This window comes from Myotis brandtii, unplaced genomic scaffold, assembly GCF_000412655.1.
Source record: "Myotis brandtii unplaced genomic scaffold, ASM41265v1 scaffold7, whole genome shotgun sequence".
Classification (NCBI taxonomy): domain Eukaryota; kingdom Metazoa; phylum Chordata; class Mammalia; order Chiroptera; family Vespertilionidae; genus Myotis; species Myotis brandtii.
This window is the reverse complement of record NW_005370740.1, coordinates 1,147,433-1,163,435: the sequence shown is the minus strand read 5'-3', so window position 1 is coordinate 1,163,435 and position 16,003 is coordinate 1,147,433. Positions and strand designations below refer to the sequence as shown.

General features: G+C 43.6%; 1 protein-coding gene across 3 annotated transcripts in view; it reads left to right on the top strand.

The window, feature by feature from the left end:
• Nucleotides 1-10,823, top strand: part of CECR2 (cat eye syndrome chromosome region, candidate 2) — a 57,775-nt gene extending 46,952 nt beyond the window's left edge. For 2 of the 3 annotated variants that reach the window (XM_014529930.1, XM_014529929.1), the window contains 4 exons: nt 95-935; nt 2,515-3,934; nt 5,109-5,220; nt 6,044-10,823. In XM_014529930.1, the coding sequence (XP_014385416.1) occupies nt 95-935; nt 2,515-3,934; nt 5,109-5,220; nt 6,044-6,049 (2,379 nt within the window). In that variant the 3' untranslated portion in view covers nt 6,050-10,823. The remainder of the gene's footprint in view (nt 1-94; nt 936-2,514; nt 3,935-5,108; nt 5,221-6,043) is intronic. The other variant, XM_014529928.1, reaches the window with a different exon arrangement.
• The last annotated feature ends 5,180 nt before the right edge of the window (nt 10,824-16,003 follow it).

Genomic DNA, 16,003 nt, shown 5'->3' with positions numbered 1-16,003 from the left:
TATTCTATAGAGTCTATAGATGAAGCACATTACAAGGGATACCTGATTCTATGGGTCTGGTGAATGCCGCTATCTTCTCTTTTCTTGTTGCCAGCCTCCAGTTGGAATTAACAAGCATCGAGGACCCAGGCTGGGCATGCCCGAAGAGAAGCAAATGTGTGGGGGGTTGAGGCACCTTTCTAACATGGGATCACATCCTGGTTCCTTGCCTCTTGGGCAGATGAGTGGCCCCAGTCAGGATAGAAATATGTATCCCCCAACTCAATTCCAGCCAGGATTTATTCCTCCCAGGCCTGGAGGGATTCCAGCCCGACCCCCAGACTTTCCTGAAAGCTCAGAAATTCCTCCCAGCCACATGTACCGATCATACAAATACCTGAATCGAGTACACCCTGCTGTCTGGAATGGGAACCACAGTACTGCAAACCCAAGACCCTTAGGGCCAGATGAAAAGCCCCTCATGGGGACAGGACCGTCCCACCTGCCTCACACTCTTGGTCACATGATGGATTCCCGAGTGATGAGACCACCTCTTCCTCCAAACCAGTGGACTGAACAATCAAGCTTTCTACCTCATGGCATTCCTTCTTCAGGGTACATGCGACCGCACTGTAAATCCGGTGGGCATCGGTTACAGCCACCTCTAGCACCCAGTCCCCTGTTTGGAGCACCCTCCCAGGTTCTGAGAGGGGTGCAAGGAGGGGACTCCATGATGGACAGCCCAGAGATGATCGCCATGCAGCAGCTTTCCTCACGTGTTTGCCTGCCCGGTGTGCCTTACCACCCCCGACAGCCTGCTCCCCCACATTTACCTGGCCCTTTTCCACAGGGAGCTCACTCAGCATCAGTTAGTGTGTCAGCCCCCAAGCCTGCCTTGGGGAACCCTGGGAGGACACAGGATAACAGTGAAATAGAAGAGCCTGAAAATGACCGAGGTAATTTAGTCACTTTTATCTGACTTCTGGCCCTATAAGCGGTTCATTCATGAATAATCTTTTTATACAATATCAAGACAAATATAAACTGATTTTCAGCCTCTTTTTCTTGAACTATTCATGGTTGGGCCAATTGTGGTATTGTTTTTGATCCAAAGATCCAAAAGGATTACTGGCAATAGTGATCACTACACAGATGAGTACCAGGCACTCTTTTTGAGGCTTTTAGATATATTAACTCATTTCATTCTCAGAACAAACCTTCCAGATAGCTACTATTATTAGTCTTGTTTTTACAGATGGAAAATCCAAGACACAAAGATAGTAGATGATTTGCTCTGATCTACCTAGTAAGTGGTGGAACTGAGACTCGAACCCAGACAGACTGGATCCAGCATCCACAGTTTTTGTTGTTGTTGTTGTTTAATGTATTTTTATTGATTTAAGAGAGGAAGGGAGAGGGAGAGATAGAAACATCAATGATGAAAGAAAATCATTGATTGGCTGCCCCCTACTGGGGATCAAGCTCACAACCCGGGCATGTGCCCTTGATCATCAGAATCGAACCCTGGACACTTCAGTCCACAGGCTGACGCTCTATCCACAGAGCCAAACCAGCTAGGGCTACATCCGCATTTTTAATCATGACATCAAACTGCCTTTAAAATTTCTTGTCCTAAAAGGTTATCATTATGAAATAAGTTTTCAATATTTTACTTAAAGTCTAATTATTTCTATCCTTTTATTCCCTGGACACATACCAATATCTACTGAGAATGAAGACTAGTGAGATTTCCCCTGGCCAGAGTGGCTTAGCTGGTTGAGTATGTCTCGTTCACCAAAAGGCCTTGTGGGGTTTGATCCCAAGTCGGGGTATGTGGAGGAGGCAAACGATCAATGTTTCTCTCTCACATTGATGTTTCTCTCTCTCCCTCTCCCTTCCTCTCTCTTTAAAATCAATTTTTTAAAGTGTTTTTTTAATAAGATATTTTCATTCATTCAATAAATATTGATTCCCATTTTGTGCAAATACTGAGGGGTATGGTGGGGAACAAAATAAAGTCACTGTGGAGCTTATGCTCTGATAGGCCACAAGTTGGGGACTGGCCTCCTGTGAGCCATCATTCCCTGGTCTTTTCATTGTGTCAAGTTTTAGAGCTTCCCAGCCTGGTCTACAATTCTAGTAACAACCATACCCTCCTGCCGTATTCCGCATGCATCTAGTTGGAGTCCATGAGCCATGAATCATCTCACTCCCGTCCACTAATCTGTCGGTGACAACACAGGAAGAGGAAGGCAAGAACATCTCCATTATTTGGCAAACCTTTTGAGTAGCTGTAGAGTTGCTAGATCTTGCCTCCTGGTCTACGAAAGGGTCTTGCCTCCTGTGCAAGGGTCTCAACATTGTGACTCCTTTCAGGGATTCTCAAATTTTCTAGCTGAGGCTTAAATGACCACACATCCACCTCAACCCTGACTCCCCTTATCTGGCTGCTTATCATGTTCTTTTCATTATTACCTCCATTGGTATTGTCATTTCAGCTATTGAATTGTTCTTTTGTTCTCCATTTTCTTACAGCAGATCCCTTACCTGAGCTTGAGAAGCCACCAAGCGTTGGTGCCTCAGAGGGGGTATACCTCAAACAACTACCTCACACTACACCGCCCTTACCGACCAACTGTACCAGGCAGAGTTCGCCACAAGAAAGGGAAGCAGAGGGCCCAGAGCTCAAAAATGACTCCTCAGCATCTGAAAACAACTGTCAGGCAACAAAGGGCAAAAATACCTGGCCCTCGGAGAGTGGCTACATCAGCCCAGCAGCCCAGGGATGTATGAGGGACCTTTCCACTCTGGCAAATAGAGGAGCTCTGCCTGAAAATGGAGTGGTGGTTGAAGTACCCACTTGTGGATCAGAAGGGAAGGGCCTTGGTGGTAGTGGTACAGAAAAGCCACTCTGCCCCAGAGGTAAAACATTGCAGGAAACCATTTCGTGTTCAGGACAGAACCCAGCTACACCTCCCAATGCAGACCCCAATTTGATGGAAAGCACTGTCAGTCAGTTTTCTCCCTTGTACATGCCTGGCCTGGAATACCCAAATTCAGTTGCACATTATCACATCAGTTCAGGCCTACAAGGTCTTGGCCCTGTGATGGAAGGTAAACCCTCAGTATCACATCTTCAGCATTTTCCCCCGAGGGGCTTTCATTCTAACAGCCCTCATTCTGGAGTCTTTCCCCGTTATCGCCCCCACCAAGGAATGAGATATTCCTACCAGCCACCACCTCAGCCTTCCTACCATCACTATCAGCGAACTCCTTACTACACATGTCCACAGGGCTTTTCTGATTGGCAGAGACACCTTCATCCCCTGGGAAGCCCAAGTGGGCTCCCACCTAGCCAGCCTCCCCCTCCAAGACCCCTCTTCTCAGATAAGAATGCCATGGTTAATCTACAAGGCTGTGAGACACTAAATGCTGCCTTAACTTCCCCAACCTGCATGGATGCAGTGGCTGCTAAGGTCGGTGCAACTGATGGGCAGAATCCTGGTCCAGAGGAAGAGAAGCCAGATGAATCTATGGAGAGGCCAGAGAGTCCCAAAGAATTTTTAGACCTGGACAACCATAATGCAGCTACCAAGCAACAGAGTTCATTGTCAGCCAGCGAGTATCTTTATGGGACTCCTCCTTCACCTCTGAGTTCAGGGATGGGGTTTGGTTCATCTGCTTTCCCACCTCAGGGTGTGATGCTACAAACAAGGCCTTCCTATACACCTCACCAGCCGGCCAGTCATCTCCAGCCCAGGGCATATTCTTCCCCTGTGGCTGCTCACCCACCTCACCATCCAGTGGCTGCCCAGCCCAATGGCCTCTCTCAGGAGGGCCCCATCTACCACTGTCAGGAAGAGGGCCTGGGCCACTTTCAGACTATAATGATGGAACAAATAGACACTGGAAGTGGAATAAGGGGACCTTTTCAAGAAACATACAGACCATCAGGGTAAGACTGCATTTGATTTATTTTTTCCCTGAAAAAAAGGAATAGATGATAGTTTTTAAAAGAAAAATGGCCTTAGGAATGAAGATAAACTTTAGTGGTCTTCTGGGACCAAGAGGAGCATGTGAATCGTTGATATGGAGACTTAATGGAAATGTATTAGCCATGAGGTTTGATTTTTATCTTTGACATTTTTTCCCCCTCATGAAAATGAATTGGCATTTAAGTGACTTGTTTAGTTACATTTTAATACTGGAAACATGATGGCCACATTTGTGAGCTGTAGGCAAGGGCTTTAGCGTTGTTTCTGAGTTCATATACTCTGACCAAGGCAAAATAGGTCCCTCAAACCCAGCAGGGCGACAGGACATCATATTCAGGTTTTAATCCTCCTATCAGTTAAAGTTATGAGGCCTAATCATAAAACAAATGTTATCCAACTTAAAAGCCTACAGTCTCCTCCCCAACGCCAACCTAAGGAAACCTTACCTCCAAACCCTCTCCTGCACTTACCATTTTGTCATATTTGTTTTCTACCTCTCTAAATATGTTTGTTTTATTTTTTATTTTTTGCCTTTTTTCCTAAACCATCCTAAAGTAAATTTTAGACATCATGACCCTTTATCCCTAAATACTTCCACATGTATATCCTAAAAATAAGGATCATTGTCCTGGACCACAATATCAAACTATTCATCACACCCAAGGAAAAGGATATTAATAGTATCTAACATAGAGTCCTAATTGCTCCAGTTGTTCCCAAAATGTCTTTTATAGCTATGTTTCTTTGTTTTGATTTTTTACATTCAAGATCTAATCAATGTTTATGTATTTACACTTGGTTATAATGTCTGTTTAGTCTCTTTTACAGCATTCACCCTATCATTGTATTGTTTTCTTTTGTGTTCAAAGAGCCGTGGCCAGTTCTCATGTAGTGTCCCAAATTCTGAATTCTTACTGTTTGATTGTGTTTACAGTCCAGTTAAACACTAAATAAGTGGTCATGTACTTACTACATCATACCCTAGGCTAGAGGCACATAATGCTAGTTTTGTCCCAGTATTGATGATTTCCAGTTTAATTACCTGGATAATTAAGGCAGTAGCTGCCCGAGATTTTCATGATTAAAGAATCTTTTTTCCTTCAATTCTTAACTGTTCCTCTCTCATGGCTATAGAATGCAAATGCATCCAGTCCAGTCACAGTCCTCTTTCCCAAAGACCCCAGCACCAGCAACATTGCAGGAAGAGCTGCCACCACATAAGCCCCCAACACTCTCTCTTGATCAGGTAAGAGGCACCAAAAATTAGAGCTTTCTTTATTCCTGCAGGTGGTAGGAGAGAAGTACATAGTCCCAATCCACATTGGGAATCCACTGATGTGGAGAGCTGACTTAAGTTATACGTGGATTTTCAACTGCACGGTGGGTCGGCACCTCTAACCCCACATTTTTCATGACTTCATTGCTGTTCTGAAAAAAAATATATTTTAATGTGTCCTATTGATACAGGCACTTTTCCCAGAAAGTGCTGCAGGCTCTGTGCTCGAGGTTGACTCAGCAGTGGAAAGATCAAGAGAAGGCCTCTGGAAGTAGCTTCTCTGCTTTTGCCACATGTTCCTTTTTCCTTTACTTAGGTAACCAGCTATTTGGAGATTATTTAAACTTTATTTTTCCAAACTGGCCACCGGCATGTATTTTGATATATCCCTTGCCTATTTTATTTTTTCTACCTATTTGATTTTTGAGGGTCTAGGCAATCAGGTTTTAAAATAATAGTAGCTACTTTTGAGTGCTGCTTCAGTACCTGGCACTGTGCTAAGAGCTTCTACGTGCAGTCTTCTCTCAATAAGTCTCTCCCTCGGCCTCCACAAAGTAGGTGTCAGTCACAGCAGCATTGTCATTCCTGGTGTACACAAAGTCTATAGATACTGGTAGGGTTTGAGTGGGAGGTCCAGCACTTCTGAGCCGCCTCTGGAAGTAAAATGGATGGGGAAACAAAATCCAGCCATTTTCCCAGATTAGAGGAACAGGTCTTTGGCTTATTTAATTTTTTTTTTTTAACAACACAAATGTGAATTTTGTTTAAAACATCCTTGTTTTGCTTTTCCCAGAGCTAGTCCAAGGAGGAAATAACCCCTAAGAAAACAGAAAGCTGCACATGAATACTGGAACATGGAGAATTTCGGGGAACAATCCTCGCCCATCTTTATTCCTGTCACCCTGCCGTGCCCCCTCACAGTGTACCACCTCATGCCATCCAGGAGCTGGAGCCATGCCCACAGCCCTAGAACCACTCTGCTCAAATAACTTAACACACAGCTTGCAAGAGTCCTGGTCAGAGATCTCTTGCATGGCTGGTAGTCAAGAACAAATGAATTGTAGTTAATGATGGCTTCCAGGTCCTGAGACTTGTTCAGGGAAAATCATCTAAAACTTGGGAGGGGCGTACATAAGCATGGAATGGAGTGGTGCTTGTAAACTTTCATGAGCAGCTAAACTCAGGTATATATTTGGGGAAGGAACTACTCATGGTATTGTCTTTGGAGCTGGGTCCAGTTTACAGAATTTTCACGTTGCCTTTTAAAATAATTTTTGTTGGTGATGGTGAATGTATGTACATAAACTGGGAAGGTGGGTAGGAATCTGGAAAAAATGGAAGTCCTAACTCTCGTGGGCACACCACACTGGAGTGATCCTTATCTGTTTACAATCACATCACACTGAATATTTGGGGAACTAGAGAAGAGGGTAGAAAAGAAACTCTTATAAGTCACTGTGTATTCCTCAGTGGCCAGCTGTCCTTTAAGAGTAAAGGCTTTCTTTCCAATCAGCCCAAGAGAGTTTTAGTCCACTGCCCCCTAACTGTTCAGTTTCTCAGTTCAGAGGCAGTCTCACGGCCTTCTAGAAGTTTCCGCCCAGAAGACAGCCTGCCCTCTTGTCTGGTGGCTCAGGTCTTAGACTGGGAGATCAGTGCCCTTCCTGGTTTGCCACCAGCTCTACCAGAGCTGTAAACCAATTTCTGGAATTGGGATCACTGGAGTATTTTCTTCTTAGAAGAGAAAATGATTTATCCTCTTCACAGGCCTGCTGGGACTGTGATCTGGAAGGCATCACACAAAGCTTTCTGGCACAAATCACATTTTGTGGAAGTGACTACTCAGGTTTGTATATGTTAGTATCAATAAAGAAATTGCACAGTTTTGAATAGGGAAAATGTATTCTATAGGTTTACAGTTGGAATTTAGGAATATTTCACTATATATAGTCCTTATTTTAAATGTAAAATAAGTCATGGTGGTTTAAAATAGCTATCAAGAACAAGTTTCGGGGAATCGTTTGTCGTATATGTGATAGGAAACAATTTTACAGTATTAAATTACTTTATTACAGTTTTAGAAGTGAATTACACTGGATTCTCCCTGTTTAGCATTCTGTATTTGATTTTAGTTGAGATGCCACCAAAGTTAGGGCTTATATAAATATCCCACAAAGAAAGAACTAAGGAAAATGCCCTGAAATTAATAGATTTTTTAAAGAATAGCATATTTTTAAGCATGCCTTTGGGATAGTGGAAAAGCTACCAAGGTATATTAATCTGTCCTATTTACTTATAAATTCATCTGTGTGAAGTGCCAATAGAACCTTTCACTCCAATATCCTGATGAAATGTGAAACTGTCATTTAAAGTTTGCTAAACATATGCTATCCTTAGGAAAAGAAACAAATTGGAAACATTTGTTATACAAATGGGCCCCAAGACACAGCTCCAGTATAAGGGAAATTCATACACATAAAGGCATTCTTGTTGACCTGGCAGTGTGGCTCATGGCTCAGGCATGACTGAATTGAGTAGAGAACACAGGTGTCTGCCTCTAAGATACGATGGACAACAATATGAATTTTTCTCTAACAGGCTTTAATTTTAAATTTGGTATGCTTTTAAGTGGAATGAGTTTGGAGGCTATGTTCTCATTCTATCCTAATTTTTGTTAGAAACATATTGTGGGCATAATCTGGTTTAGAGAAATGCAGAGCTCAACATTCTCTGCAAGAAGAGCAGATTAGAAGGTTTGTGGGCAGGTCTCCGCCAGCCCTTAAGCTAGTTCGTGTGGAAGGTAGCATGGTGGAAGTATTATTACTTCTGTTTCTGTGTATGTGCAAAAGCAGGAAGGAGAGGGAAAGACCAGTTGGTCTTTAGAGCTAGCATAGGTCTGGCTAGACCTGGTCTTAGCCCAGAGCATTCTGTCACTGACAGCCTCTCTTTTTACATTAAAGCAGATTTGAGTGAGAGGCCTTTTCTCCTTCCTGAACTAGGAACACACTAACCATAGGTACTCTTCCTTGATGCTAATGCTGTAGGGATTGTTTTGTGCTGAACTCCCTGGAGCATGGATAGGAGAAGAGTGGAAGCAATAGTTGGCTGATATGTACCCTTTCCTTCCGCCCTGGTTGCATTTGAGCAGCTGTGTACACACTGCTTAAGGTAATTGTAATCCTTTCTTCTCACTCCCAGCCCTTTATCTATCCCCTATTGTTAGAAGCTGTGAAGAGTATAGGGAAAAAATCAGTAAATTCTTTTATCCTTAATCTTCCTTCTTGCTAATGTAGAGAGGTGAGGAAATAATTAAGGCAAATGATAGAAAATTGAACTACTGTATTAAATTATCACACTGTGAAAAGGGGCAACAGAAACATGTCAGCCTTGCTGCATCCTGTGTGGAAATTTGGTTGTGTGTTACAGGTACTTCATCCCTGTCTGGTATATCCTGAGCTTTAACTGGCCTTTGAAGTGCAGATATTCTAGAAGCCATCAAGAGCTGTAGGATTATAGGAGTACCTATGATAAACTGCTATAGGCTGCTCATCCACACATTCCCCTAGCAGGCTCTTTTTTTCTGACCTTTTCTTTCTCCTCTGGCACTCTTTCCAAGTGTCTTAAGCAGATGCATTTGCCATCTTCTCCATTAGGGAATGAATGGTGATCATGTAACATGCTATACTAGACAGTGGAGTGTAAGGAGATCCTAAGAAGTTCTGCTTTCAGGCTAGAAGGACTTACACACTGGATCACTGCAGCCTTGTCACGGTGCTGGCGCTCAGTAGTCCCTAAGAAGGTCAGCTGCACTCTGAAGGATGAGTCTCACACCTATTTGATTTTATATTAATGGCTAACCTTTATTGGAGTTGGTAATATTTCCCCAAGACCCAAGAGAAATAAAACATCCAGAACGAAAAGGAGAGCCTTTTGAAAGATTTCTGGTTTGGATGCTTTTCCCCCCTCAGAGTCTGTTCATTTAAAAAATTAGCTATTGGCTAAAATTTATTATGGTATGCATTTGGAGAATAAGGAAGGACAAAATATGCAGATTCTTGTTCATAGAATTTTTCCATCCCAATTTTTAAAAATAAAATGTGAAGTCACTCCATCTCTCCTTAGGTTGGTTAGTTCTTCTGATCGTTTATAGTTCTTCTGATCGTTTATATGAGCTTATTAACAGTAAGCCCAACAGCTGCTCTCAAAAGGCAAACTTTTCCATGCCCATCTTCATTTTTTGTGGTAGTTTGTACCCTTTAGTCCAGTCAAACCTCAGCATGTGAGTGTCAACTTGCCCTAGCCTAGTCCTCAGACCTTGGAAGTGCTTGTCCTGACTAACCATTTGGTGTCTGTGGCACTTATCTGCTGTATCGTTATTTATACTAACTGTTACTGTCCAAAACACAAAATTTCTTTGTTGGTTGAACTTTTTTTTGCTTTTTTTTTTTTAATGGACTTTGAAATCTAGAAATAATATACTGCTCTTAAGACCTGCTTTGAAACTTCACAGGAAGTCTTAATCCAGCAGTCCCAAAGCAAGGACAGTTACATAGTGTCAGAATCCTGGCATGTTTTCAGAGAAACTGTTGTTAAGGAAATGAAAGGCTTAAAGTTTTCTAGCATTATTGCCCCCCTTTGTGTCTGTCAGTCCATTTGCTCTCCCCTCCCCACCACCGGATTCTGCATGGAGTCCAGTTGTAAGAATGAGTGAAGGACTGTTCAACCCTGGGGCTTTCTGGGGTGCAGTATTCCTGCAGACAGCACTGTTCAACACTACAGTGAGAAGATAGTTGGAATTTTGGTTGAGCATGCAGGGGCTCACATCACTGTCTAGGAAGCAAGACTGTGTCTAGGAGGCTTTCTGTGTGAGAAGAAACCAGACCCCCTTTTTCTTTTTGGGTGGGTTGGAATCTACCATGCATCCTTAGGACACTGAGCCATGTCATCTCTCCTATGGATCTGTGCATAAGCTTTGTCTGCAGGCTGAGTTTTTATCCCTCTCTGCTTTGTAGGACCTTTGCTAAACAGACTTTTGGAGAAGCTGTCTCCTGGCTAGTCCCTTTAATTCTGCACCAGGGATTTACTGAACCTTTATGTAGAGATGCCTGATAACCAACTAATTTTCCTGTGCATTGGGGTTGGAAACGGGTATGGATATTTAATAAGTTACTGAAAATGCTGAGCCCCTGTTCACACACTGTGGGACCCCTTTTCCATAGCTGGGATCAGGCACCTCACCCTCCTGCCTTGCACACAGCTCCTGGGAGCCCAGGCCAGTGTCCACTAGCCTGTGGCACACAGGGTCAGGGATTCTTTGTGCCTGCTGCAAAGGCTCTGAACTTTGCTGGCCAATACTGGAAAGGGGAATGGTATTTATTTTTATATTGTGTATATTTTGTCGTGCTCTGCTGATTCCCTGTTTAAGAGCGACACTTACCTCAATAGTTAGTTCAATATTGTGTGTTGGATAATTTTTGGAAAGAACTTTTTAAAAAGCTTTTTGATCTTTGGAGGTCTGTAGATTTATTTCCATATGAACTGGTTATTTTGTATAAAGTACATTCTTAAAATAGCAAGTCTCTGATATGTGTGAGTTGTGTGTGTCTATGTGTCACTTTTATTTATCAGGGCAAACTCCCATCAAAACAGAGGTTTATTCTAGGTCCCAAATGCCATTACCTCAAAAATGCCATCCCAGTCCTGGCCGGTGTGGTTCAGTGGTTAGAGTGTCAGCCCTCGCACCGAGGGGTCATGGGTTCAATTTCCAGTCAAGGACACATACCTGGGTTGCAGGTTTGATCCACAGCCTGCAGTCAGGGCATGTGTGGGAGGCAACCAATCAATGTCTATCTATCTCTCTGTCTCCCCCCTTCCTGCCTCCCTCCCACTCTTTCTAAAAATCAATGGAAAAAATATCCTCCAGTGAAGATTAACAAAAAAGAAAATGTCATCCCAGCCCTGGCTGGTGTGGCTCATTTGGTTGGAGCATAGTCCTGTGCACCAAAGGGTCACAGATTCGTTTCCTGGTCAGGTTCAGTAAATCCCTGGTGCACATACCCTGGTTGCGGATTTGATTCTCAATCAGAGTGTGTATGGAAGGCAATTGGTTGATGTTTCTCACATCAGTCTTTCTCCCTCTCCCTTTCTCTCTCTGAAATCAATAAGAAATATCCTCAGGCCCAGCCAGCATGGCTCAGTGGTTAAGAGTCAACCTATGAACCAGGTCACGGTTCAAGTCCTGGTCAGGGTACATGCCCAGGTTGTGGGCTCGATCCCCAGTGTAGGGCATGCAGGAAGCAGCTGATCAATGATTCTCTCTCATCATTGATCTCTCTCTCTCTCTCTCCCTCTCCTTCCCTTCTGCTCTGAAATTAATAAAAATACTTTTTTTAAAAAGAAGAAGAAGAACATATCCTCGGGTAAGAATTTTTTTAAAAAGTCAGGCCAAGATGGCGGCGTAGGTAAATGCCAGTACTCCATCACTTCCCACAACCACGTCAAAATTACAACTGAAATACAGAAGAACTATCATTCAGAACCACCTGAAATCTGATTGAATGGAAGTCCCACAACTAGAGAGGTAAAGGAGAAAGCATATTGAAACTGATAGGAGAGATGGAATGGGCTGGTCCAACACCCACATGTGGTTTCTCCCTTCCCCCTCATTGGGAGGGATATCTCAGCTGCAGAGGCCTCCCATGAGGAGTAAGGGGTTCCAGTCCCACATCAGACCCCCAGCCCAAGTTTCCAGAGCTCGGAAGAGAAGTCCTTGTAAATTGGGGCTGTAAAAACCAATAGGAATTGTGGCTGTGTAACAAGGAGACTGCTGGAGACCCAGACAGTTCCTCTTAAAGGGCCAACATACAAACTTAGATGGACCCACTGGCAGCAGCTTGGGGAAATCCAGGGACATACAGGGAAGAATTGGATTGTCTGGCATCAGGGCATGAATTTAGGGGCAGCTTTCTCCCAGACAGGTGGTTTCAGGAGTCATTGTTCCTATGCTGGCCACCTCCCTTCACAGAGCTGTCTGGCAACCATATGAGTTTCCATCAGCCTGCCTCACACATTCGCTTGCCCTGGGGATTCCATGAGATCATCTCCCCATCTAACTTGCAGTCCAAACTGCAGCTGCTTTTCCGTATGAATGGCCTGTCCTGGCTTAGACTTAAGACTTTCCTAAAATCTCTCAAGCAGTAGCTGGTGTCAGTAAGATCTGACACTAGCAGCAGCCTGACTTCATAGCTTGTCCTCGTCTGGGCACTTCCAAGCCCAACACAAGTAGCAGCAATCTGCAGATCATTCTAGCTCTGGCCCGGTGGCCCCAGGCAGTGACTGACTGCACCTTCCAGGATGCCCCAAAGCCAGTGCACCTGGTGGACAGCTTCACACCATACCAGCTTACAACTCCACATCCACAAGCAACACACTGAAGGGGCAGACTCAGTGAGCACCAATGCCCCACTGAAGCAAGTCCTGCTCCATAGGGGTATTCCCTGCACAGCAACTCTTCCATTTTGGTTGCAGCAGGTCCTCACAGCCAAATGGCCTGGAGGTCAAATTCTCCCAGTGATGCCAACAGAAATCAAGGCTCAACTACAAGACTGTGCTACACAACCCACATAGAGGTGCATCTAGAATGCCATCTGAGGTGATTGGGGAGATCCACTGGGCCCTACAGGACACCTACTACACAAGGCCATTCTACCAATTCCAGGAGACATAGCAGGTCTACCTAATACATAGAAACAAACACAGGGAAGCAATCAAAGTGCAGAGACAAATAAACATTTCACAAATGAAAGGACAGCCTGGCCAGCCCAGTTGAGCATCCACCTATGAACCTGGAGGTCATGGTTTGATTCCTGGTCAGGGCACATGCCCGGGTTGCGGGCTCAATCCCCAGTGGGGGACATGCAGGAGGCAGCCAACCAATGATTTTCATTATTCATGTTTCTACTTCTCCCTCTCTCAAATCAATATGTGTGTGTGTGTATGTATGTATGTATGTGCATATGTGTATATGTATATGTATATGTATATTTGTATATGTGTGTATATGTGTACATGTATATATGTGTGTGCATATATATATATGTATATATATATATATATATACACACACACACTAGAGGCCTGGTGCACAAAATTTGTGCATGAAACGGGGTCCCTCAGCCCAGCCTGCACCCTCTCCAATCTGGGACCCCTTGGGGGATGTCCAACTGCCAGTTTAGGCCCAATCCTGCTGGCAGTCGGACATCCCTCTCACAACCTGGGACCACTGGCTCCTAACCGCTCACCTGCCTACCTGAATGATCACCCCTAACTGCCCTCCCCTGCCAGCCTGGTTGCCCCTAACTGTCCTCCCTTGCCAGCCTGGTCACCCCTAACCGCCTCTGCCTCAGCCCCTGCCACCATGGCTTTATCCAGAAGATGTCCGGTCTAATTAGCATATTACTCTTTTATTTGTGTGTGTGTGTGTGTGTATTTTAAGAAGAGAAGAAATCCCCAGTGGGGAAACTAAAAGAAATGGAAGAAAACTACTAGACACAAGAGTCCAAAACAATGATTATAAGGATGCTCAAGGATCTTACTGAGAGAGAACTTTAAGGGACTTAGTGAGACTTTCAAGGATCTTAGAATTTCAAAGACATGAAAAAGGATCTGTCAGAAAATAAGCATACATTAACTGCAATAGTAATTTACAGGGATTCAACAATAGAGAAGAGGATTCTGAGAAATCAACGATTTGGAATAAGAAGCAAAAAAACACGCAAGCAAAAGCAAAAAGAATCCAAAAATATTAAGATAGTAGGACAACTTCAAGCCTACCAACATTCACATTATGGGGGTGCCAGAAGGAGAAGAGCGAACAAGATATTGAAAACCTATTTGAAGAAATAATGATGGAAAGCTTCCCCTAACTGATAAAGAAGTACATTTACCAGTCCAGGAACCACAGAGTCCCAAACAAGAGCAACCCAAAGTGGCCCACACCAAGACACATCATAATTAAAATGCCAAAGCTTAAAGACAGAATCTTAAAAGCAGCAAGAGAATAGCAATTAGTTACCTACAAGGGAGCACCCATATGAATGTCAGCTGATTTCTCAACAAAAATGTAGGCAAGAAATACTCAAAAGTAATGAAGGACCTACAACCAAGATTATTCTACCCAGCAAAGCTCTCATTTAGAATTGAAGGTCAGCCTGGCCAGCGTGGCTCAGTAGTTCAGCATTGACCTATGAACCAGGAGGTCAACAGTTCAGGACACATACCTGGGTTTCTGGCTTGGTCCCCATTGGGGAGTGTGCAGGAGGCAGCCAATCAATGATTCTGTCTCATCATTGATGTTTCTATCTACCTTTTCCCTTCCTTTGAAATCAATAAAAAAAAATTTTTTTAATTGAAGGTCAGATAAAGATCTTCACATACAAGAAAAAACTAAAGGAGTTCACCACCAAACCAGTATTACTTGAAATGTTGAAAGGTATTCTTTAAGAAAAAGGGGGTGGGGGGAGGGGAGGAAGAAAAAAGATAAAAAATATGAACAATAAAATGTCGAATACATATCAACAACTCAATCAAAAAATCAAAATAAATTAACAAGGAATCTAATGAACAAAATAAATGAATAAAATAGAACCAGTGGTAAGGGAACATGGAATAGACCTGAATCTCAGAGGGAAGGGGAGGGGGAAAAGAGATCAACCAAAAAACTTATATGCATATGTGCATCACCTATGGTCACAATAGGGTGATGAAGGCCTGGGATGGGCAGGAACCAGGTGGAGGTGGGGGAAGAGGGGACATCTATAATACTCTCAACCATAAAGATTTTCTTTTTAAGTCATCCCACCCTAGCCTCACTTATTCAAGGTAGATGGTATCAGTTGGCATGGGAGCTGTGGACCCTGTCAGTTAATAGTTCTGTGTGCTCCAGAGAACTTAAGAACAGTAATAAAACACTGGCAGTTCTACACAATATACATTAACCACCACCCCTCGCCCCCATACCACCCACACATTCCCAGCCCTTGATACATCATTTTAAACACACCTTAATGCACTAATTTTGATCTCCTTCCAAAATCTAGGGCCTGGTAAGTAAAGTTGATAATGGGGTAACAGTGGGGAGCTCTAGCCTGGAGCCATCTGAATTACACATGGCCAGAGTGGGAGCTACAAGTTAAGTAAGCAGATACTTTTTTACCTACCCATTTTATTTATTTATTTTTATTTCCAAGGGAGGGTTTTAATTGGGGGAGGAAGAGAATAGTTATAGCCTTGAGACACCAAAATTCCTGGCCTTGTTTAGCCTTAAATAATTCACCTTGCACAATAGTTGCATTCAGTAAAAAGTCTATCATAGGCAATACCAATTTCTCAATCTATTGTTCACTCCTAGGGCAATGGTAGATCTTTCCATCTTGACCGCCAGTTGTTTGGTATCAAATTATCCCACATTATTTTTCAGATTTTCCTCCTATTGTTATCTTTAAAACCGTGTTCCCATTTCATTCTCCCCTGAAAAACATCCTATCTAATAAAAGACAGATGCAAATTGACCATACCTTCGCTACACCCACCAGCCAATCAGAGTGATATGCAAATTAACTGCCAACAAAGATGGCAGCTAATTTGCGTACTGCAGGCTGGCCGGGACAGCAGGAGCAGCCATCCAGGCCCCCATGTGTGTGGCCCTGGGTGGCAGGGCTCAGGCAGGCGCGGTGATCGCGGGGGCCCCGCCCCGTGT